The sequence below is a fragment of the Gossypium hirsutum genome, chromosome A05 (assembly GCF_007990345.1).
Source record: "Gossypium hirsutum isolate 1008001.06 chromosome A05, Gossypium_hirsutum_v2.1, whole genome shotgun sequence".
NCBI lineage: Eukaryota > Viridiplantae > Streptophyta > Magnoliopsida > Malvales > Malvaceae > Gossypium > Gossypium hirsutum.
The window spans coordinates 22,783,614-22,809,183 of NC_053428.1; the positions used below are offsets into that span (position 1 = coordinate 22,783,614).

Here is a 25,570-nt window from a genome sequence, read left to right on the forward strand (position 1 = left end):
TACTTATTAAGTTTTTGCATAAAAAATTGTTTAAATTTAAATAGTAGAAAAATTTATACGTATGATCTCTTTAATTCAAATCTTATTATGAATAAATTTTTATTTTATATGAAAATATATAAAGTCAAAAAAATTTATATAATCATATAAATTATTTTGCAAATAAAATTATTTTTTGATAATTCTCAAATATTCATTAAAAGGTTTTATAAATAAATATAAAAAGTATCGGTACACAAATATATAAAAATGTAAAGAAATTCAAATATCGTTATAAACAATTTTTTATTAATTTTAAAAATATAAAAATAAATAAAAATACTCGTATAATATATAACTTACTTATGTAAATAAATTGATATTTTATCATTTCCATCAGATAAATGGGTATTATCTCAATAAAAGATTTAATAAATTATTATATATTTTTGTTTATAAATATAGTGAGACATGTGGACTAAAAATAAATATTTTATGATATTTTGTGCAGAGTGATAATTATAAATATTTATTACAATTCACTGCCAGTCTAATAGTTCGGATGAAAAAGTCAAGAAAGGGTGGAATTACAGAAAGACCCCTCACCAATCTCACATAAATATCAGGCATGCCTTTACAAGGGTATTTGGTGGGTTGGAAAAATTATTAGTGAGGTGGGGAGCAGCAATGTAAACCTCACCTACCCACTCCACTTCATGCAGTTCCAAGCCTTCCTAACCCCTTAACGCACGTGCCAATTCACATGTGACCATTTCATCTTGGCATATTCTCTTTTCCATCCCAGGATTCCCTGCCCTGCTGCTGCTGGTATGAGTATATATTAACCTTTTTCTTTTTGTTATATTTATTGAATTTTATTATAATTTTATTTTTTCCTATATTACTATTTTTTATGTAATTATTTCTTTTTCACTCGTGTATTGCACATTTTGATAAAAAATATATATTAACCTTTTTAAAATAAAAAAATTAATAATTTTTTAAAATTGTAATAATTTTTATTTAATACATTGAAAGTAATGAAAAAAATCCAGTAAAAAATGATATTATATTTTTATAAATAACACAGTAATTAACTTAACAAAACCGAACAATAATGTGAAAGTAAATTTTTATTGTTATAATTTATGTTTATATATTACATATATTATAATATTAATTAAATATATATATATTTTTACTTCACAACATTATACTTAAAATAAATATTTTAATTTTTCAATAATAATGCGAAACAATTAAATCTAAAATTAAAGGATTGTTTTCAAACTCAATTAAAATAAATTTATGGGGTTCTTCTTACCTAATCAGACTAAGGTACGATGCTTTATTTAACTATAATTAGTCAACAAATTGTGATTGCTAAAATAAAGAAAAAATAAAGTTAGTGAAACTTATAATCTTATGCAAGAAAAAAAGAAGTAAGAAATATTGTGAGTTGACTACTTCATCTAACATAAGCAATTTATCCTTCAACTTTAAACCCACTAAAAATGTACATAATTAAGATAATTATAATTTTTATAACTAAATTAAGCTAATTATCATGTATTTTGATCAGGCCCTTTTTTATATTTTTGGGCCTAGGCAAAACAATAAAATGGTATTTTAAGTTCCTTAAAAGTTGAATATTTTTTTTTAGATCCTTTAAAAGTTAGTATTTTTTTTTACTTTTAAAAGTTAAATTTTTTTTGGACTCATTAAAAACTAGAAAATAATATTTTAACCGCCTTTCAACCTTGGGCTCTAGGCAACTGTACTTCTAGACGACCCCCAGGACTGGGCCTAATTTTGACAATGAAAGCTTTTCAATTTATACATGAGTTACACATATTTTAGAATCTATACTACAATACCAATTTATATTATTATAAGATTGTTTTTTGTATTTTTATTTTTGAATTAATGTTACCATTTCAATAAAAAATTCAAATTTGATTTTAATTTTAATTTTTAATAAATATATTTATTACATAAATTTTTTCTACTCACATCATGTGCCATAATCTAATTTTATTTAAAATAATAAATGGTAGATTTGGTAAATATTTATGGTGGAGCTAAAAGAACTCTACTGACACTAAATGTGTCTATGGGTAGAGTTAGATTAAGTTTGGGTTGTACTATGTATATCATTAATGGTCCGTTTGTTTACATGTAAAAGGTTTTACGAAAAATATTTTCTATATTTTTCTGTATTTGTTTCACAGAAAATAGTTTAGTTAGCAGAAAAAAACTTACAGATCAAGGTAAAATAAGTCTTTTTTCTTGTAAAATGACTTAGTTTTTTGAAACCCGTAAATTATTTTCCGAAAAAGAGCTCATCTATAAATAAATTTTTTTTATAAAAATTAACTTAAATCAAGTTTAATATTATTATATTGATAATAAATTATATTTTTATTTTTAAAAATTTTAAAATATTATATTTTTCAATATTATTAATTATACATATTTAATTATTTATATTTATTCACAGAGTAAATTATTAATATAATAAATATAATTTATTATTTTAATAAATTATTTAATATTTCATTTTTATTTTAATAATAGATTTTAAAAATAATAATTTTAAATAACATTATTCACGATTATTGAAAATATTTAATAGTAATATTTTAATAATAAATATTTATTACAATTATAAATATATTAATAATAAATGTTTTATAATGTAAAAGTTAAAATATGTCATAAGTCTATGTACACTTCACTGATTTGTAACTTAATCTTTGTACTTTTATTTTCAAGAATTTAGTCCATTTACTTTTCAAATTTGAAAGTCAAGTTCAATTGTTGACATCGTTAATTTTTTTGTCAATTTTATTGATATCACATTTTTAAATAAAAAATACTCACTTAATGTCATGTAATTAAAAAATGACGTTGTAATGAATCTAAATTTAACATAATATTTTTAATATATGCAAAAAATAATGTAAAATATAAAATTATAGATAAAAATAAATTCAATTAAACAATAAAAAAATAAGAAAACCTCAAATGTATGTTTGTTTAATTGAAAACAACTTTTATGAAATATTTTTAAAAAATCTACCAAACAATAGAAAATATTTTACACAGATTCATCCAAACACCAAAAAATATTAACTTTTTCAGAAAAATAAATTATTTTCTAGAAATCATTTTCCAGAAATTATTTTCAGTGAAACAAACAAAGCTTAATATTATATTTAGGTGCTCAAATTTGATATAACTTAAAATGTGAGTCTCAAATTTTACCTAAATCCATTTATGTTTACAAATAACTAATACAAGTCTATTTAAGCTTGTTATATTGTTTTTTTTATAAAAAGATATTTATTTACCATTATATATATTTGTTTTTTTAAAATATAAACTAGTTTTTTATGCTGCTAGCAGTGCGTGTGAAATATGCATTTTATCTTTTTTTTAATAAATTATTTTAATTTTATATAGTTAACGTAAGTAATCATAATTATTTTTTGATTATTTTTTACGTTATTTTTTTCTTATGACTGTCACGCTATTAGAAGAATTCGCTGGTAGGGCAGTGAAGAAGGTGAGACGGAAAGAAGAGGATCCCCTGATGGTGGAGGAGGGAAAGAGTCGGCAGAGCCTTTGGATTCTAAATATTTTTCTTTTAAAGACGCAGTGACAAATTCGGCTGCCACGAATTATTTATCGGGGAATGACTGGGAAGAGGAAGATTTTGAATTAGATGATGGGGATATACTGAGGGAGACTGTTGATGGTATGCCTGCAATTGATTTCTCATGTAGGCGCTTTATTCACTTATCGAGAAGAGTATGTTTAGCACCATCGTTTTGAAAATTTTAGGGAAGAGTATCGGGGAGTTTTAGCTCATAATCATTTTATTAATTTTTTTAACGATATTTTTATTAAATCAATTAAAAATATAATTTAAAAAAACGAAAATTAATAATTAAAAAAATTTTAAAATATAATTAAGACTATTTTAATAAAATACATAAATATTAGTGATTAAATTTATTATTAAACCACTTGAAATAGGAGATTCCTGCTCTCTTTAATGTACTTTGGCAGTTTCTATAATGCAATAAATACGTATATATTTATATGATCTTTTAGGTTATATATATATGTGACGATTTTATGTATTTAAGTTTTTAATAATTAATAACATAATGATAAAATATTTTAAAATGATATAAGATTTACACAATAAAAAAATTAACTATTTTTTATACAAATGAACAAAAGGAGAGGTTTTACAAACAAAAAGATTGAATCCTAAACTTCGTAGTAATTAAGAAACCCGTACGACTGAGGCAGTGGCATAATTGGCATAAAAATTTAGTTGTTATTTTGACCCTTATAGATCTTCCCAAAATTGCTATTATATTGTAATAGAATTATAATTTATATAAAAATAAAATTATAGATTTTAATTATTCAATATATTGCAATACACGACAATATAAATTTCAAGAGCAGGTAAAAACTATTAATTTTTAAATTTAGTGCCAAAACCATAATTAATTTAAAAATAAAATATGTAATAAATTAAATAAAAAATAAAAAATCAAACATTATAAAAGAAAAAAAATGAAATTATAGGAATGATAGAATAAAACATTAACTCCCCTAAAAGAATAAAAATTGAAAATAAATAGTAATCATATTGCAAAATTTTTTTAATGTTGTCGCTATCATCTTCAACCAATAAGGATTTTTGCTCCTCCACTTGTTTAACTGCTATTACAAATAATTACAGTTTAACTTTAGTTTGTTCATTCAACTTCACAAGAAAAAAACATTGGTACTATCAAATAATAAAAATATTATTAAATATCACATAATAATAATATAATAAAAAACCCAACATATCAAATAATAATGAGAATCAAACAGCTTTTTTGGGTGATGAAAATCATGTGCAAACTCTGCAGCAAAAATAGGCTTTGTTGATATGCAACATGTCGTTTCTTGCATTCCACAACCCCCAATTGGCCATCATAAATCCTTCAAACCATCTTCGGTCCATTATCAATCCATTCAACTCCACTAGAAATTTCAACACTCCCCAGCTCATTAGGTAGGCGGAAATGGCCGATAACATACAACTTATTAATACCAGAAATCATTTATTCGATTAACTAATGTTACTAAATTCATATTTCTTTTTATCAATAGAGTAGATGACAAGATTTAAACTCAAATCATCTAATTGCTAGACATGAGTTTTAATCACTGCTTTAAACAAGTCTCGACATAAAATTAAATTAATATTTTATTATAAAATCAGTTATTTAAAATTACTGTACATCTATACTACTATGAAGAATTTAATTAAATTAGTGTTACTTATCAATTGAATTTCAAATCAATTATAGAATTATTAAAAGTCCATTCATTTTACAAATAATAAATATTATTTTAAATATATTTATATTTTATATTATTTTATTATAATTTTTTCACATCGCATCACATTACATCATGAATGTGTTGCAATCTATTTGTTTCTTAAAAAAAAAACGTGTTGTTTTATTTATTTTTGGAAATTTGTGGAACAAGTGAAGAAGAAGAACTTTTCTAATGAAATAAAAGAAAGTGGGGACAGACAGGTTTAGGCCCAAACAATAGGAGGGCCTCTGAAATTTACAAACACTAATGGTGGACTTTGTCTGCCTAAACAAATGTTATTTGGTACCAAGCCCCCGGGATAAATATCAAAATTATAATTTGATATATAAATTTTGATTTTATGCAATTACATACATAAAATTTTAATTTTGGTTCAAATGTATTATAAAACTTTGATTTTGACTTAGTTGTGTACACTACATCAATTAATTTTTATATTATATAAGTATAATTATTTTTGTATGTAATATGTAAACATAAAATGGTGTTTTATCCATAATGATGTTAGTGAATTCTGAAAATTGAATCAAAACATGTCATGTATAAAATTATACATTGAACTAAAATTCATATATAATTTTAAGATTTATATCTAATATTTAATAATTTATAACAAAATCTATCTAAATTAGATAATAAAATAAATACTAACATTTAACAATAAAAGATTATAATATCAATCTACACTTTTTTTCAAGAACGCTTGGAAATAAAAAAAAAAAAAAGAAGAGGCAAACAAATCTGCCACTGATGATCGCAAATGTGCAAAATTGTGTTTCAAAAAATGGGGTCTGTGGGTCACTATATCAAATGATATGAAAATGGACGTTTGTCAATATAAGGCGAAAATACCCAATTTAGCCTTTGAAATGGAATATGTGCGAGGGGTAGACAAGTCATGGCAGAAAATTTTAAGGTAAAGATTGAGCAATTTGCTTGTAAGGCTACGTTTGCTTTGTCTTAAAATATGGCCGTGTAGGGATACAAGTAGATTTGATAGATTTTGGGGGGACCATTCGTTAGTTTAAACATGGATTATATCTCTCGTTTTGCAACTAAGTCAGATCCAACATTTCAGAATTTCTGTTCTCAAATGGTTTTTTCTTTTCTAAATGTGAATGCGCTACTTCATCATTTATTACCAAATCATAAATATCTTTTCCCTTTTTTCCAAAATTCACTCTATTTGAAAAAAAAAAATAAACACTCGTCGTAAACAGTAAAAGACAAGCTCTATCAACACAATAAAGGTTTTTCTCTAAGCATCAATAAAACATTATGGCTCGTTAATAATTGGTTCTATCACAACTCGAGCATGACATATTTAGAGTGATTGCATTCACTTAATACAATAAAGAAATCGATCCTAGATGATCCAAAACGGTGAGCAAAAAATCAGAAAAAAGAATCAAACATCCACCAAACTAGAGAGGATGCGACAAACTTGTCCTAAAATCACTTGCAAAAGCCAGACTACATGAATAAGCAAGACTAAAAATCGTGCTATAAGGGTAAATAAAAACTTCTAAAAGTGAAGACCAACTCGTGAAATCATTTATTAAGCCACCCACTTTTCAAGAGAAATTGCTTGTGGTCGATGGAGTTTTGGCATTGATAGGCATTATCTGTAATACCCCTACCCGTATTCATTGCCGGAATAGGGTATGAGGTATTACCGGAGTTTACGAGTTATTATTATTTTCAATATAACCCCTTTTATAAATATCTAACCTTCCCTGAAATCCACATCAACCAATCCAAATCAACATATTTTCAAGATAGGTTAACGCATATATATTCACGCATATTTATAAGATAACATCATCGCATACCAAAACCAAGATTTGTTAGCCATACCATTGGCTGACCTTACATTCATTTCACAGAATCATTTACTTTATTAGCTTATACATGCCATTGATTTCCAAAATAAAGTTTTTTTTTATATACCGAAATCCTGAGGTTGATAGCGTGATGTGTTTCCGACCAAATTCGACCTCCGAGCTCTTAACGCTACAAAACAGGGTAAGCACCTTGTGCTTAGTAAGCTCATGTAACAAGAATTATACTTACCTAATATTTTCAATACAATACAATAAACATTCATATATCCATTCAATGCATTATTACCCTAACATGTACAAACTCAACATTCAAGTTAGTACAATAATTTCCACGTACCAATAATATATACTATGATTGATGAGCTCATCAATACCATGATTTCCATTTCCTTGTTATTTTTCCATATTTATCCTGTTGAATTTATCAGAATTTCGATGGATTTTCAGAAGTACACTTTTAGTGTACAATTCCGGGTCCGTCAATTCATATTCATGTGCGCACATTTCCATTTCAGAGAGCACACTCTCGAGAACCTCAACCTTGCAGCGGGATTACCAGTCCAGGCTAAATCCCCTGCAATATAAACTCATAGAGTATTGTCGGGATTACCAGTCCAGCCTAAATCCCCTGCAACGACATTTACTCTAATGAGCTTGGATCTGAATTACCAGTCCAGGCTAAATTCAGACCCTAATTCGGATCACCCGTCCGGGCTAAATCCATTTCCACATATTCTTCGGGAGGGCTATATCAGGATAGGGTCACCTGTCCGGGCTAGATCCTTTTTACCGTCAATTCCTTTTCAGAGATCCATCGAATTTTCCTTTCATTCAATCGGGATTTCTTTCTCTTTTATCAAATATGTCAATGTTTCATAAAATTTCATATAATGGACATTCAAATCATATTCATATCAAAAACATGCATTTCAAGCATTTAAGAATATAATTCAAGTTACACGAACTTACCTTGATACTTGTTCGTGTACAAAAATCTATTAATCCTGAACTTTTTCCTTTCCTCGATCTAGCTTTATATTTGAATCTTCTGGATCTAAATAAATAAATTTAATTATCAATTTAATACATTTCATGTTCATATGCAACAATTTCTATAATTTCATTATTATTATTTATAGTTTATTCAAAGCTGTCTATTTGAGTCATAGTCACTAAATTATTTATAACTCAAGCTACAGAACTCCAAATTAAGATCCGTAAATTTTCCCTAAAACTAGACTCATGTATATTCTTACCATAAAATTTTCAGAATTTTTAGTTTAGCCAATAAGTACAGTTTATTCTTTAAAGTCACCTCTATTCTGCTGTCTGACAGTTCTAACCCTTCTTCACTAAAAATTAATTATCTCTTCATACAGAATTCAGATGATATTCTCGTTTGTTTCTCTTGAAAACAGACTCATTCAAGATTCTATACATATAAATTTAAGCCCATAATTATTTTTATTCAATTTTTTATGATTTTTAAAAGTCAGAACAGGGGAACTCGAATTCATTCTGACCTTGTCTCACAAAATTCATTATATCTCATGATTTACAGATCCATTGCTTACACCGTTTCTTCTATGAGAAACTAGACTCAACAAGATTTAATTTAATATTTTTTTCATCTTCTAATTCGATTCATACAATTTATGGTGATTTTTCAAATTTAGTCTACTGCTGCTGTCCAATATTGTTTTAGTGCAAGCTGTTTATTACCATTTTTCCCTTAAGCTTTTAATAAATAACAATTTCATCCCTACTCAATTAGCCTCTCAATTGAGCTTATTTTTCTCAATTAACACTTTATTTCATCACCTTAAACTAGTTTACAACCTTTAGGAATCAAAATTTCAGCAATAGACTTTAATTTCAAACATTTTCACAATTAGGTCCTAAAATCAATTTCTATTGAAATTACCTAATAAAATCATATCATAAACAAATTAAAGCTTTAATTTCATTCTATTTCATCATAAAAATAGAGCACTCAACCATGGTGACTTTCAATTTCATCCATGAAATCAAAAACTAATGAATTTAATAGTAGGACCTAGTTGTAAGTCTTAGAAACACAAAAATTACAAGAAAAAGGCAAGGATTAACTCACTTGGTGAAAAAATTATGGAATACCAGCTTAGATAACCCTCCTATGGCGTTTTTAGCTGCTGGAATTGAAGAGAAATGAAGAGAAATCTAGATATTTTCTATTTAGTCCTAGCTTTATTTAGTTAATTTTGCAATATTTCAATTTTGCCCTTAGTTTATCAAATTTCCTGCTGATTCCATGCCCTTGCCGTCCAGCCCAAATAAATTTTGGGTCTAATTACCTTTTAAATCCTCTCTCATTAGACACTTAAGCTATTTAATCATCCTATCCACTTTTACACCTTTTACAATTTAGTTCTTTTCATTTAATTAACTGTCCAAACATTAAAATTTCCTAACGAAATTTTAATACCACATTACTAACATTTCATAAATATTTATAAAATTATTTTTGACTCGGTCTTACGAGATAGAGGTCCTTATACCTTATTTTACCCAATTTCTTCAATAATTTCTTTTTCTAACTAACCACTAAATCGGTAAATTTTTTTTATCAATATTTTCATACGATTTTCCTATCATATCAATTTTCATGCAAAAATATTGAAATAAATATCTCTTTAAATTGGATTTGTGGTTACGAAACCACTATTTCCGATAACCTTGAATTTAGGTCATTACATCATCATCTATTCATCACAACTTGTGAATACATCAAAGATACTAAAAAATAGATTAGGGGAGTAGCTAGAAGGCTGACAGGAGCCCTGCCCCTCCTAAAATAGAAAATTTTCTATTTAGGTTCTTTAAAATTTTAAAAAATTTAATTTAGTAAAGATAAAATTGCACTTTGCCCCTTAAAACTATAAAAATTTGATTTAATCCTTAAAAAAGTATAAAGGTATAGGCTATTAAAATGGTGAAATTACATTTTACTATAGTAAAAATTACAATTTAATTTTGGCTCCCTTAAAAATGTTTTTTAGCTTTGCCCTTTAAATAGATCTACAAACTAAAAAGAAAAAAGACAAATGTAGTGGATGAGAAAAAAGAAGAAGAGAGAGTTGGGGGGAGGGAGAACAAGGAAGGTAGCTAACCCTGAGGCTGACACCGCCACTGAGTAAAACGAAAGAAAAGAAACAAACAAGTTGGAGAAAAAATAGAAAAAAATTTAGGGTTTTCTAGTTAAAATTACCTAACCTATACGAATCTATTTTTAGATTTTTTATTTTAAAAGGATTTTAATTTCTCATGTAATATTTTTTTAAGCGACCCATGTAAGTGTAAAATGCTTATATCTTGAATATAAAAATAATTTATATTGAAATTTTCTTAAGATATATAGTTTTTAGGTAAAAAAAGTGTCACATCTTCAATATTTAAAAATATATTTATGGACCAAAAATTAACTCAGTTGACATCAATATTGTTAATAAAAATGAATGAAGAGAGTAGATAAAAAAAAGGAGAAGAAAAAAAAGAAAGAAAAATATAGCATTAATGGAAAAAAAATAAGGGTGAAGTTACGGGTGAGATGGCACACTATAATTAGTGGATAAATTTTTTTTATTGGTTGTTAACTTTTTAGATTATTTGAGTAACGAAATATAATTTAGATATTATTTTTGACAATAAAATAAACTAAGATAAATAATATAATTTAAATATCAATTTATAAGTTAAGTATAAAAAATATTATAAAATTAAACTAACATGTGATAAATCTAAAATAGGGTTAAAATATGAAAATATTATTTTGTGTGATATTATAAACAATTACTTACCATCAAAATTTTATAATATTTTCTACAGAGAGTTTAAACTTTTTATCGTATATAATATTATTTTAAGGATAAACAATAAATATAGTTACTTTTATTTCCTTCAAGTTATATTTTAGTCACTTATGTTTGAAATGTTATGTTTTAGTTACTTGCGTTATCAATTTGTAACATTTTAGTCACTGAGCCATTAATTGTTGTGAAAATTTTAAGTTAAATTATACAATTAGTCCCTATATTTTTTCATTTTGAGCAATTTATTTTTTTCTTTTATGTCCTTTTAACTTTTTTTTCCCATTCTCTTCTACTTTTCCCTTTGTTTTCCTCCTTTCTCCATGCCCCCTTTCTCTCTTTGGTTTATCCATGCTTGGCTTCCAATCAAGCTTTGCTTGGGAATATCCAAGAAGGTTTAGGTCAATTTTATTTGCTTGGGAAAATGAAAGGAATAATCTACAAGATTTTTTTCAAAATTTGGAAAAGAAAAAAAATTGTTTTGAATATAAAGAATTCAATTTAGATTTAGATTTGATTAAGGATATGATTTTTTTTATATTGGTTAGTTATATCTAGTTTTAGTTTCAAATTTCAAATTAAGTTATATTAAAATCGAGATTTGATTAAGAATGATTGGTATTCGGCTTTGAGTGAAATTTAATTTAGGAATCATCTGAAAGAAACAAAAACTTGGTTTATTTGGTGGGTAAAAATTATGTTTCTACAGTAAAGAATATGAGAAGAAAGAAAATTAAAGGGGAGGAAGAATATGGGTAAAAACTCTGAACACATATTTCAGTTCTCAAGGAAGGCCAAGCCAATGTTTTTGGAATATAGTATAAGTCCTAAAATCACTCACAAATACAAGATCCAAAACTCACATGACTTACTACATGTGACTCAACCACTGATTTATTACATGTGACCAAACCATAGTTCCAAATCTTAACCACCACTTACTTACAGTATATTAAAAAAAAAAACAAAAATATCTCTCCAATAATTTTAAACTTCCAAGTTAAATTACTTACTTTATTAAATCAAAGTATTAATTTTCGTCAATTTTAAAAGTTAGTAATTAATGTTGATTGATATCGGCTTTGTAATTAATACAAGAGAATATGGGTTTAAATGTGCTAAAATGTAGGGGAAGGACTATGGGTATTTCTAGGCATTATATCAAAAAAAAAGTAGATATGATTAATCATAATGTTAATATCTTCTGTCAGTTGTACATAATTTTAATTTGTAAAATAAGAAAATCTTGCTATTGATGTTTTCCATATTTTATCAATTTGATTTTGATTCTAAAAAAATTTAGCAAGTTTAGCCTCAACATCTACCTATGTTTTGGACTAAATTTGTTAAACCAAGACCAAACTAACAAAATGTTTAAATTTTTAGGGCTAAATTTTTTATTGTACTAATAAAAAACATGTATAATTGATGAAAAACATTAGTGTCATAATTAATTGTTCTCTGTTACTAACTTTCGATATCGACAGGGATTATATTACTCCTATTTTTTTTAAAAAAGGAATCAATTTATTGACTATAAAAAATTAAGTACTAGGTTTAGTGGTATTGGTAAGACATATTGTATTCTCAAGTAAAGATCTCAAACTTAAATTCAAATTCTAAAAATAACATTGTTAACTCTTGAAAGATTTAATCTTCATGAACTATAAAAATGGATACGATGAAGCAAAAGGACTTGTCATGCATCATTTAAAAAAAATTACAATGAAAATGGTATTTTGATAGTAGACAAATATATATTGTGAATACTAAGATATTTAGGGTAAATTACACCTAAGGTCATTGAATTATTAGTAAATTTACACTTTAGTCGTTCAATTCAAAAAAATACAAAATGATCTTTAAACTATTCAAAAGTTAGAATGTACCTATCTTAACTATTCGAAAGCTTTTAATTAAGTTATTAGGTTGTTAAGTTTTTTTATATAAAAAGAATTGTTAGTGAGCTTCAAGCAATGATTTGACAATTAGTGCGGATCAGTACTTATCTACAAGTAGTAAAACATACCTTAGATTCAAATAGATCTGATGGCTAGTACCAAAGATCAAAGAAAAAAACTATTTAAATTTTGATTTAGAGATTCATGATGTTCAAAATTATTTCATTAAAAAAAAAAAGAAAAAGAGAACCTTCGATTGATCAATAGCGTAAGCAGAGAACAATAATGATTTTATTTACCTAACAACTTAAATGAATTTTTTTAAATAATTTAATGATTATTTTACATGAAATTTAAATTCAAATATATGTAGGGTATATTTGGTAAAGATGAGAAATATATATTGTGTAAGATTAAATCGGGATTCACATGCAGAACTTTCATTTCACGTTTCTTTACAACTCCCAAAGCCGAGAAGTTGGTGGCTTTTTTGATGATGCAATTGAATAGGTTAGCAGACATTCTTGTTTAAATTTCAAATTCTGTGTGGTAAGGTATTGAACTAGAACTGGTTGGTAATTTTTTTTAAAAAAAATGAAAAATCAAAAGCACATTGTTAACGTACAAGTAGGAAGCTTGGCTAGGTACAAATTGCTTGTGAAGTGGGAGGCAGGCAGCGGGCAGGCGTTTGTTGCCGTCGGGGAATGGGCCCCATCTCAATATCCAAGTGGGCAAATCCTAAAGACGTCATCATCGTCTCACCCTGTTTTATATATGCTCATTGTATCAACTCTCCTGGGCTTGATTTTATGTACGAAGTGCATTCCTTTTTTTGTTCGGGTAATCAGGAAAATTAAAAAAGTGACAACAATAAACCCACACCATTTTTTTAAGTTCAGACTGAAACATAACATGTATTTTTAATGGGAACACATGATATCATATTAAGCAAGAGAAAGAGCCTATGGAGATTGAGGCCAACCCAGAATTCCTGCTTCTTCGCCATCTCCTTCGTAGAATCTCAGCTCAAGTTCCTCAAATCTCCCCTCATCGTCATGCCACATTCCGTCGTAGATGTCGTAATCATCGTAGTCGCCCATTTCAAACTCCCAAGCCAAATACTCGGAATTGTAAGAGTAGTCCGAGCAATCATCATCCCAATCATCCATCTCATAGTAATCCATGACAAAGGGCCCTAAGACCTTTAATTTCGGGAACTTTTCCTTCATCAACTGACTATCGAGTTTCACATCCCAGCAGCCTCTTAAATCCAAAAGTTCAAGCTGGGGACAGCCGGCAAGGATGTTCATAACACTCCCTGTGCTGATAAGATGATAAGCCATCTCGAGGCGCTTCAACCTAGGCATCGTAGTAGCTATGGCATTTGCCTCGTCATCCTGCAAGAGCTTACCAGCCGCATCCAGTGGGTGCATGTTGCGGCACAGGGTGACGAGCAGTTTGCAATGCCTCCCAATGGCCTCTAAAGCACGGGCACCGATTTTCCCACAGTAACTCAAATCCAAAAAGGTAATCGTGGAAAGCCTCCCCGCAGTTCGTTCAACCACCGAATCACTCATTTCGCTTCTCCGCACTCGCAAAGTCTGAAGGGAACCAGCACTAGCAAAAAGCAAGAAACACAAAAAGAAATACTGTATCACTGAAAAATGTCCATTGAACAATGATCACTTAAAGGTGAGGGAAAGTATAATACTATGTTGCTTGTAATATTATAATTGTCTCATTTGGAATCTTATCATACAAGAACATCAAAGCACCTATAATCTTATCATACACTTACTTCTCAGTGATGAAGGAGAAAATGGAATCATTGTGGAGGCCCGAAACACATAACTTGCGGAGAGATCCGGAGCTTCGGGTGATGAGCATTCGAAGCATCCGATCAAGATGGTGGGGCTGACATCGACTGCTCCACTCTTCAATGTCTACCTCTTGCCAACAATAGGGCCCTGTGACAGCCTTCCTCCAGGATTTGCAGACGCTGGGAATGACTGTTAATACCTCTTGTAGGGACAGGTTGCTGAAGATCAACCCAAGTGCATCAGGAATTAGTTCGTCCCAGTGACGAAACTCAATTTGCTCTTCCATCTGATCTTCATTAAGGAAATGGTGGGCAAAAGGGAAACACAATAAGCAACTTTAATGACTGTACAATAAATAACAAAATGAAGAAACTTGAATAAAAAATGGATAAGCTTAAAGATACCCCTCATTTGAAGGACAAAAGAAAAAACCCTCAAACACAAAATCAACGCCAAAGAAATGTTGATTTAACATTAAAAACTAAGAAATAGGACAGAGAAAATACTAAAACATTCCAAACTAATACAACAAGAAATGCAGAGTGCAGAGATATATGTTGATGTAAATGGGCGATATGTAAGTAAGATGGTAGAAAATTAACATACAACATAAAAGAACACAAAAAAAAATGCATCTTTTTAAGAGAAGAAACAGCAAAATTAAGGGTAATTTAGAGTAGTATCCTGTACTCACCAAGCAAAGGAAACAGATGTTTATGGTACAATAGGAGTAAACAAAGAAACCATTTTATAGATCCAAAAAGTCCAGGAAAAAAACGAAGAAAACTTGCGGTAAAGATTCAAAGGCATGTGAAAGAAGGAAGCAACCAAACAAAGTACACTGCCAACTTGTGCTAAAAACTTAAGAACCTATATTCTTAACTGGCTGGTAAAAAGAAGGTTTAATCTTTGGATTTGGGATCTAAGAAACAACTGCCAAATACTCTACTTTCATTTTCATACTTTGGAAAACAGCATAAATGTGACAAACAATAACGAATTCAATAAAATAAAATAAAATAAAATCAAAGGAAAGAAAGAAAGAAAACTCAAAGATGGGTTACCTCAATAAACTTTTCTTGCAATTTGGATTATGCAAAAGAATCCCCCAGTTTATCAACCTCAAAGACCGGGTTAAAAAAACGAAAAGTAACTCATAAAAAGGGGGGGGGGAGTAAAGAAAGCAACAAAAACGTCTATCTACTCACCTAACAAAGGCATCAAATGCAACCCAGCAAAGAAGAACAAGAAAAAAACCGAAAGTATATTAGAAAAAAAAAAGAAAAACAAGAGAGTTGCAGAAAGGGTAAATGAAATATAAAACATACGAGGTTAAAAAACTCACAAGGTTAAAAAACTCAGGAGAGGTGGGGATATATATAAAAATAAAAATATACAGTCTTTGGTTTACAGAAGGAAGAGGAAAATGGGTTACTGTTAATGACAGATTTGGAATAATAAAGGCATAGGTTTCATGCCATACATTTAAGTCCTTTTGAACTGAAAGTGAAAGGTCAAATATTGAAGAAGGCAGAAGGGGAGTGAAAGCAAGAGCATTAGATATTTTTAGTGTGCGTTTTAAGGAAGACCAGCAATTGGGGAAAGGTGTGGGAAACCGACACGAGTCGGTTGTTTAACGGGTTTTTTTAGAGGGAAAGGTTGTTTATGGTTTTACGCCGAAGTTTACAGTGGTGGTGGGTTGCTTACGCCTGATTGTGTATTGACCATTTGGTTCATTGGCCAAAGGATTTTGAAAGCTTCTTGTTCCGATGCTAATCTGTGTTGGAATTCTCAATCCTTATTTAACTTTTTTTTTTATTTTTTACTTTTAAGTTTGGGGGTGAATTGTAAGGCTGGTATTCTTGGATCCATGAAAAATGGCCTTTTTTTAAAATAAAAAATCAAAATTTAATCAATTCATTTGAAGGAATGATGGGAGGGGAGGGGGTGACATGAAAATGACGTAATAAAAGAAGAAAATGATAGTTGGTTCACTATGACAAGTCCACATCGTGCCATTGCCCAGTTTACACATGGACAATTCTGTCTCTCTCGCCTTGGAAGAATGACATTGGGTTTCAATTCAAGATCAGAAAATGGGTTGGCTTCATTGATACATCTCTTGCAGTAGCAGCCCAGAAAGTAAGCCTCCGAAGGACGGAAAGGATCCAAACTCAACCGCCACCTATTACAAGTTACAGCATCTAATTTGGTGCATTAAGACTAAACATATTACACGTTAGTCACGGAATTCTAAGAACTAATGTCCGACAAGTTTCACGGTCTTTGCATTCATATATCAACGCACAACATTTGTGTTTCATACCACATACTAAATAAATAAGTTATTATATAATGAATTGTTATTCCAATGTTATTTTAGTAAGATAATAAATTCAAAAGTTTTTTTAAATTCATATTTTCATAACAGCATAAAAAGTAAGTGACTGGTTCATTTATACTAGTATAAATTCCTTTCGTATTTTTTTGTATTATTAATATTTTAATAAACTAATGGTTGGATTTGTCAATATAATTGTACTTATTATGCATGTAAATTTTTAAATTGATTTGATAATATTTTTATGATATTAATCTAAAATATTGTATATATTAATATTTATTAAATGATTAAAAGTTTTTTACATAAAATAATTAATTAACATTTTTAAATTTAAACCAAATTTAATATGCGTGATGTATATAAATGGAATATAAAATATGATGATTGAATTGTTAAAATATTAATTGTAAAAAATATATAAAAAAAGTGTAAAACAATTTTAATTTTACACTTATATAAGTACATTCCTCGACTAAAAAGTAATCTCTTAATTAATAAATACTTGACTGTCAAAAACTTTTTATAACTATCACGTAAGGATAAATTCTATTTTTGCTCTCTTTAATGTTATCAACTTCGAGATTTTATTCACAACCTTTTTATTTTCCAAGGCAAAACAATGGATACATATGCAATTCACCAAAGCAATGAAATTATCAATGTCTCGTTTAGTTGGGTGAATCAATATATATCAGTCTAAAAGGATGTATCAATAATGGAATTGACACCTTAGTTAGAATGTTTAACCCTAGGCATGTGTCTTTTTCTTAATATTGATGGAGTTGTTCAAAATTCTACAGGTCTATCTGCTACAAGAAGAATTTTACGAGATGAAGCAGGGAAGTGGTTACTGGGTTATAATCAACATTTATGGAAGTGTTCAGTAATAGAAGCTGAGCTATGGGGCATTTTGAATGGCTTACTTTTGATTAAAAAACAAGGATATAACAAGGTCATCATTCAATTTGACAATTTCGAGGTTGTTGAAGCCTTATGTGGAAACCAATTAGTTAGGTCGAGATCATCTTTATTTAGGAGAATTCAACATATTTTGTCATGTGGAAACAAATGGCCCATGAAGTACATTCTTAGGCTCCGTTTGGCAACCAGGAAAATATTTTTCGGAAAATGTTTTCCTGGTTTTACGTTGTTTGGTAACCTGAAAACGTTTTACCTACAGAAAACATTTTCAGGAACACGGGTAAAATTGCTTGCTTTTTATGTAAAATGTCTTATAGATTTTTTTTCCTGTAAGACATTTTCCAAACTCAGTGCGTCGTTAATCTTCTTTCTTCTTCTCATCCAGGTAACTTTTCTCCTTCTTTTTCTTCTTCTATTCTCCCTCTTAAGCTCCCACTCTCTAATATTTCAATACAAAGAATCGAATTTATTATTTCTTTTCACTTTTACCCACTTACCCTATCTTTGCAATCTGCATTTTTTTTCTAAGGACAGTTGGGAATTTGTTTAAAGATCTTGTGCGCCAAAGGGTTCCACTTCCACAGCATCCTCTAGGCATTGCTCTTCTGTTGCTGCTTCTGCACCTAAAATCCCTCATTCTTCAAAACAGGTAAGGTTTTTTAGGGGTGATTTTTGCTGTGTTTATGGGATTTTTGTTAGTTTCCATTAAAAATCTAATAAGTAAGGTTTTTTTGTTTTATTTTAGTTTATTTGGTTGTATGCATCGAAACTTGTGGGTTAGCACATTCTAAGTTAGAATGGGAGAGTAAATGTTCATTTGTTTGTCTTAAGAACTGTTTATATAAAGCACTGTGTTTTTTATTTTTGTTTAATTTATTTTCACTAGTGGTCTTGCTAAGGGTAATAGATGCGAATTTGTTGGAATTTTGAGGGATGCTTATTGTATTTAAGGGTATTGAGGAAAGTTTGAATTCCTTCATCAATCATCGTAAACTCTGCACTCTTCAGTTTCAGGATTTTCCAGACAGAAAGATTCTAAAGGATCTTTCTTTTCAACTTCAAGTCTAAGCCTTAGAGCAGCCTTGTCTTGGCTTACCTCTTCAACTTCATCCCAAGCTACTTTGCATTCATCAGATGTCTCATCTCCTTCACAAACTTGCTTGGCTTCTGTCACTTTCTTCTCCTTTGCATTCATCAGATGTCTCATCTCCTTTACAAACTTGTTTGGCTTCTATCACTTTTTTCTCAATCATCTCATTTAACTGTTTCTCCCTCATTTGAGTCCCTTTATACTTAGCTCCTTCTCTCATGGCGTTTATAGTCATTCTTCTTGAAACCCTTTTAATTACATATAATCAATATTTTAGTCCCTTTTAATTTATTATTCACTCTAATAAGAAAAGTCTAAAAATTATTAATATATTTTTTATTCTATTAAGCAAACCCTAAAAACCATTAATTTAGGGAGACAAATGATGTCCTCTTAAACCTGTTGGAGACATAAGTTGGTATCTCTAATCACGTTTTGAGGATCAACGAATCCTGCTGATGATTGCTTACTGTTTTAATGCTTGTTAATTTTTTTGAATTTGGTTACTTTGTAGAAGGATACCTCTGTTTTTCATCATGGTCATAAATGGTGAAGTCAGGAAGTGTCTTTATCATTCATTGATATTGGGATGATCTAATTTTTGAGTCAATGGGGTATGGACTTTAAAGAATTGCAGGAGACATGCATTTTGAAGTTCTATATTGCTTTTTGCTTTTGATAATCAAGGTGTGGTTAAGGTAAAAATAGAATGCATGCTATGAAAAATTTAAATGGAATATGATTCAGGTTTTAAGAGGACTGTTTTGATAGAAGGTTTAATTCATTGAAATGAATGAATCAATGGCAGCAAACAGACCAAAGTCACGGTAACCAACTAATCACTACATGTTCTATATATATATTTTTGATATATTTACAAGTAAATACATATAATCAATATTTTGGTCTCTGCACAGCATTTCATTGATTATTTTTAGATGAAATTTGAAGATGCTAGAACATAACTTATAAAATCATGTAAAAAAATATATCATAAGTAAATATTTTGCTAGGTATTTATCACTTAAAATATGATTATGATTAAAAAAAAGTCATGTATAATAAGTGTAATTCACATATACAGCCCAAGTCCAATTGAATATTGTATATAACCAAATTGAATAAAATCGTTTATTTATTAGTTTTCTTAATTTTTTTAAAAAAATATATCTTTATTCTATAGTATTTAAAAATTTTCACTAATTTGAAAATAAAATATTTATTTTATTATGAAAACTAATTACAAATAGAATTTATTTGAATTAAAAAAATTGTATAATCAAATTTTGATCAAACAAGTAAAAAGAGGTAACAGCAACTGACCTGTCTGTCTGTCTTCTTTCTTCTCCATCGTTTAGTCGTTGTTCAATAAAGTTAATGACCATGATTCTTTTTCTTTGGGCCACCCTTGGCCGACCACTTTTGATTTAATTTCCTTTTGTCTCAAGATTCAAAATTAATCCTAGGTAAAATTATTATACAGGTTCGTGTGTTACGAATTAGATTATATTTTATTTTTTCATTAATAGAATAGATAAATTAGTTTTTACATGTTAGGTCTAATAGTAAATCAGTCTTTTTGATTAAATATTTTATCAATTTCTGTTATTAAAAAATTATTGTAATTTTTATGATAGTTAACTCTATTCCCTTTAGTCATGGTAACTTTAGTCATTGCTTGAGTCATTGCTTGAGAAACTTTCATATATATATATATGTATATGTATGCACTTTAGTCATGGTAGTTTTAGTCATATATGTGATCTTATGAAAAGTTTACGTATTTTTTGTAGTGATCAAATATTTATGTGGTATTGTGTAGATGGATCGTAATCAACATCATGCAATTGTCGAAGTCGTGGCTTCAGTTTTAGCTTTTGGGGCTCTCTGGATTAAAAAATTAAAAACTAGGAAGGAATTTGCTTCTCACCCTCATGTGAATAGAGATTATGAAAGAGAAAATTATATTAATAGTATTTTATATAGTGGTGACCAGCGTTGTATTGATGTGATAAGGATGAGACCGATTGCATTTTTTAATTTGTGTGATATTCTTAGTAGAAATAATTTGTTACAATCAACTAAATCTGTGAATATTAGGGAGCAAGTGGTTATATTTTTACATATAATTGGTCATAATGTAAGGTTTCGAGTGATAGGATCTAGATATTATAGATCAACTGAGACAATTCACCGTTATTTTAGGGTTGTATTGAGAGCTATTTTGAAATTGTATAAGCTAGTTATTAGATTACCTGATGAGTCAACTCCTAGTGAAATCAGAAACAATCCAAGGTTTTATCCTTATTTTAAAGATTGTATTGGAGCATTAGATGGAACTCATGTTCGTGCATCCGTTCCACTTAACATTCAAGGAAGATTTCGTAGCCGTAAAGGGGGAACGACACAAAATGTATTTGTAACATTCCGAAATAGGGCCTAAACGGAACAGTGGTTGCGAAACCACAAATCTGAGGTAGAAAAAAATTTATTTTATTATTATTTTGAGGTTCATGGTATGATTACATGATTGTGCGAAAATTTCGTGATAAAATTCTATGCATAAAGTGCTTAAGTTGAGGTTAGGGACTAAATCGACTAATTTGCAAAACTTGCATTCTAGAAGTTTTTAGTATGAAATTATTTTGGAATATTAATTAGGAGATCTTAAATGGTAATTTGACCAATTTTAAGTTCATGGACAAAATTAGGAAATGGAAGGAATTTTTGAAAGTTTAGTAAGGAGGGGTATTTTGGTCATTTGTTTATTAACATTAATAAAAAGGTAAAAAAGATGATAAAATTGTATCATCTTCTTCAAGTTACCAGCCGAACCTTACCTCTCTCCATATCTGGGGTTTCTTCAACTTTCAAGCTTTATAGTAAGTGATTCCAAGCTCCGTTTTTAACGATCTTTAAGTTTTTTAAGTCCCGGTAGCTCGATAAAGCTTATGCTAGCAATAATTTAAGTTAGGAATCAAATTTGGAAAAATACCCATAGGTGAAATTTGTGTATTTTGATGTTTTATGATGGAATATGAGGCTTTAAATTATGTTAGACAACTTGTGCTACTTGGTTTTAAGTGAAAACGAGTAAAAAGGCTTAATCGGTAAAAATACCTAATAGCCATAAGAATATGTTAGTGTGTGAATTTGATGTTGTCATTGAAGGGAAAAATGATCAGTATGTCATAAAACATAAGAAAATAGGATGAAGTTTAATTTACGAGCCTTGGGGCAAAAGTGCAAATATGTGAAAGTTTAGGGGCAAAAATGTGATTTTGCCAAAGTTTGAGTAAAGGGTTGTTTTGATAAATGTTGATATTAAATAAGATAAATTTGCTATTATAGATCAAGAAGAGCGAAATTCGGGAGTAGTTCGGGGAAAAGAAAAAGTAAAGGACTAAATTGTAAACTTTAGTCACATTTTGTATCGAGGTAAGTTTACAGTAAATAAATGCAATATTATTTTATTTTACATTATTATTTTCAATTTCCAGCATTTATATATTTATGTTATGAAAATATTTAAAGTCGAATTTAAGGTGAAGTGACAGAGGAAAAGTGTTAGAAAGCCCCGGTTGAACCCTAGGAATGTTAGGATATTAGGGTTGACAGGACAGAACAGAAATGAGCCATGTAAGTCCATATTAGAAATATGGCTTTGGAGACAGGATTGAGCCATGTAAGTCCATATTATATATGGCATTGGAGACAGGAATAATTCATGTAAGTCCATGTCAAAGACATGGCATTGGCAGGGTATTGATAGACAGGAATGACCCTAGTATCCTTAGTATTCCGAGTGGTTCAACGGGTCAGAATACGAGTTAAATTATAGTGAATTAACAACAAAGGAAAAGTAGATTATATTTATGAAAAAGGAAAGGTCAGGTAAGAAAGAAGGTAAGGGAATAAAGAAGAAGATAGAAATTGAGAAGTAAAGAAATTTATGATGTTAGATGATATTATGCATAATTATCCATTATGTTGAATGTTGTGATTTATTTGCTTGTAAGCTTACTAAGCCTAGTGCTTAATCTCTTTATTTTTTTCTTCTTATAGTACTTATCTAGCCACTCGGGGATCGAAGGAAACGTCGGAGGCCAATCACACTATCAAAGAAATAACTCGGTATAATTAGACGTTTTGTTTTGTGTATGGCATGTATAGAAACTTAGCTACTTTTGGTATAATATGAACAATGAATGATGTGTAAATACTTGCTAGTGATTAGCTAATAAAAATGGCCGGTGATATGCATGTTTATTAATATGTATGATTGAATGGTGATTATCACATGAAAATTATGAAAAATGTGAAAGTAACCTAAAAACAGATTCAAGTAACAGAAATGACGTAACTTTGAAAAATCACTAAAAATTGTAGAAACATAGTTTGAAGATGAATAATATATTAAATTAAAGCTTATTATGTTTATTTTCTTATGGAATAAGAAAAACAGGTAAAGGTATTATATTATATGATATATCTGAGTTTTAGTGAAACAGGGTCAGAGCGATTTTTGGATCCCCTGTTTCAACTTTGGAAATTCACCTTAAATTGTACAAAACTAATTAGAAGGTTTACTTTATATGGTTATAATCCTTGTTGAGTCTAGTTTTAAGAGAAACAAACGGCTTAGTGATATGAATTTTGTACAGGAAGAAACATGGTTCGTAGCAAGAAGAGGTTAGTGCAGTCGAGTTTTGAAACAAGGGAAACTTTAACTAATAAACTGTAATAATTGGCCAAGTCAAAAATCTATGAAAAAAATTAGTAGATAGATATATGAGTCTAGTTTCAGGAAAAATTTACGGATCTTAATTTTGAGTTTTGGAACTCAAGATATGAATTTTTAGGCGACTACGATGCAGAATGGCAGCACATTCCGAAAAGCTTAAATAAACAATTTAAAACTATTTAAGTGATAGATTAAGTTTAGTAATGCCTCGTGCTCGATTCTGGCAACAGTCTCGGGTAAGGAGTGTTACAGTATTGGCTGCCATTACATTTCATTTGAAATTTTCCTATGTTATAGCTGGTTGGGAAGGTAGTGCACATGATTCTCATATTTTAAGTGATGCATTTTCACGTCCAAGAGGATTAAGAATTCCGGAAGGTAAGAATTATAAAACATTAAATACCAAATAGTTCTAGTAAGCTCATAATTTATTAGTAATAATTATGTTTTGTCAAATTGTAGGTAAATATTATCTTGCTGATGCTGGATATGGCATCCGTAATGGATATATTACCCCATATCGTGGTGTTCGATATCATTTAAAAGAGTTTAGTGCTCAGGGAACTGAAAATGCAAAGGAACTCTTTAATCCTCGACATTCATCATTACGAATCACTATTGAACGTGTTTTTGGGATTTTGAAGAAACGGTTTCGTGTATTAGATGCTGAACCATTTTGGAATTTTCAAACTCAAGTAGATATAGTTTTGGCTTGTTGTATCATTCATAATCATATCATGGGAGTTGATCCTAGTGATTTACTTAATCAAGGATTATACAAGAAGCCTGAGTCTGATTTGATAATATCAACTTTTACGAAGCGAGAAGAAAGAGAAGAAACAAGAGAATGGTCTGCTAAAAGAGATGAAATTGCACAAACTATGTGGACTGATTATATGGCTAGAAATATTAGGTAGGTTTAGGGCTTAGGGTTGTTGTTTCTATGTTATGTATGTTTTAGTATTAAAATTGTTTTTTTTTTGTTTATGTTGGATTCTAAAATTTTAGTTTATTATATTTGTTGGATTCTGAAATTATTATGTCTTGATTTTGTTAGATATTGATTATGTTTCAAGCTTGTTAGATATTGAATTTATTATGTTTTAAGCTTGTTGGATATTGAAATGATTGACAATGACAATTATTAATGTAGAATGGGTAAGGCCAACAAAGAAGGGACCTTCAAGCAATTTAGGTGGACAAAATCGATAGAACATCTTTTTCTTGAAATTTTAACAGAGGAGGTCCAGAAAGGAAATAAGCCTTCTAATACTTTCAAAGCAGTTTCTATTAATCGAGTTGTCGAAGCTATTTCTGAAAAATTTCAAGTCCAATGCGATGCAAAACATGTGAAAAATCATTTGAGGACTGTAAAAAAACAGTGGCAGATTATATGCACAATTCGGGGTGAAAGTGGTTTTGGATGGGATGATAACATGAAAATGATCACATGTGATAGAGCGACATATGATGCAGCAGTAATGGTAATATATGTATATATATGGTAAGTATATTTCAATTATTTTTTACTTGTTATTCTAATTTTGTATAATATCCAACAGGCACACAAGAAGTATGAACCATTTTTGAATAAAAGCATTGATCATTATGATGAAATGGCTTTGGTTGTTGGCAAAGATATGGCAACAGGGAGTTTTGCCAGA

The 25,570-nt window shown here is 29.0% G+C and overlaps 1 protein-coding gene and 1 long non-coding RNA gene across 9 annotated transcripts; one reads left to right on the plus strand and one right to left on the minus strand.

Moving 5' to 3' along the window:
- Positions 1–13,544: 13,544 nt before the first annotated feature.
- On the minus strand, positions 13,545–16,487 carry LOC107957772 (F-box protein FBW2). Of its 7 annotated transcripts, XM_041113985.1 has the most exons (4): positions 16,153–16,480; positions 15,872–16,015; positions 14,786–15,093; positions 13,545–14,604 (listed from the first exon to the last, which is right to left on the minus strand). In XM_041113985.1, exons 3-4 carry the CDS (start codon positions 15,091–15,093, stop codon positions 13,950–13,952), a joined length of 963 nt encoding a protein of 320 aa, XP_040969919.1. In that variant the 5' UTR covers positions 15,872–16,015; positions 16,153–16,480; the 3' UTR covers positions 13,545–13,949. The 7 variants fall into 7 exon arrangements, with proteins under 7 accessions (XP_040969919.1, XP_016748834.2, XP_016748839.2 ...); XM_016893345.2 differs by lacking the exon at positions 15,872–16,015 and having other exon boundaries at positions 14,786–15,098; positions 16,016–16,487; XM_016893350.2 differs by lacking the exon at positions 15,872–16,015 and having other exon boundaries at positions 16,153–16,481.
- Positions 16,488–17,812: 1,325 nt separating this feature from the next.
- LOC107961258 (uncharacterized) lies at positions 17,813–25,377 on the plus strand. Of its 2 annotated transcripts, XR_001701240.2 has the most exons (4): positions 17,813–18,457; positions 18,607–18,721; positions 23,228–23,296; positions 25,060–25,377. It is a non-coding gene; the product is annotated as an uncharacterized lncRNA (long non-coding RNA). The 2 variants fall into 2 exon arrangements; XR_001701239.2 differs by lacking the exons at positions 23,228–23,296; positions 25,060–25,377 and adding an exon at positions 19,081–20,654.
- Positions 25,378–25,570: the final 193 nt, after the last annotated feature.

What these genes read in the sequence shown, in the direction of transcription:
- LOC107957772 (XM_016893345.2), bottom strand. Translation starts at nt 16,133, where the DNA reads ATGTTTTATATTTCATTTACCCTTTCTGCAACTCTCTTGTTTTTCTTT. An exon ending in GCATTTGATGCCTTTGTTAG is followed by an intron (nt 15,099 to 16,015) that starts GTGAGTAGATAG and finishes TCCTTAATGAAG; the next exon opens with ATCAGATGGAAGAGCAAATT. An exon ending in TTCTCCTTCATCACTGAGAA is followed by an intron (nt 14,605 to 14,785) that starts GTAAGTGTATGA and finishes GCTTTTTGCTAG; the next exon opens with TGCTGGTTCCCTTCAGACTT.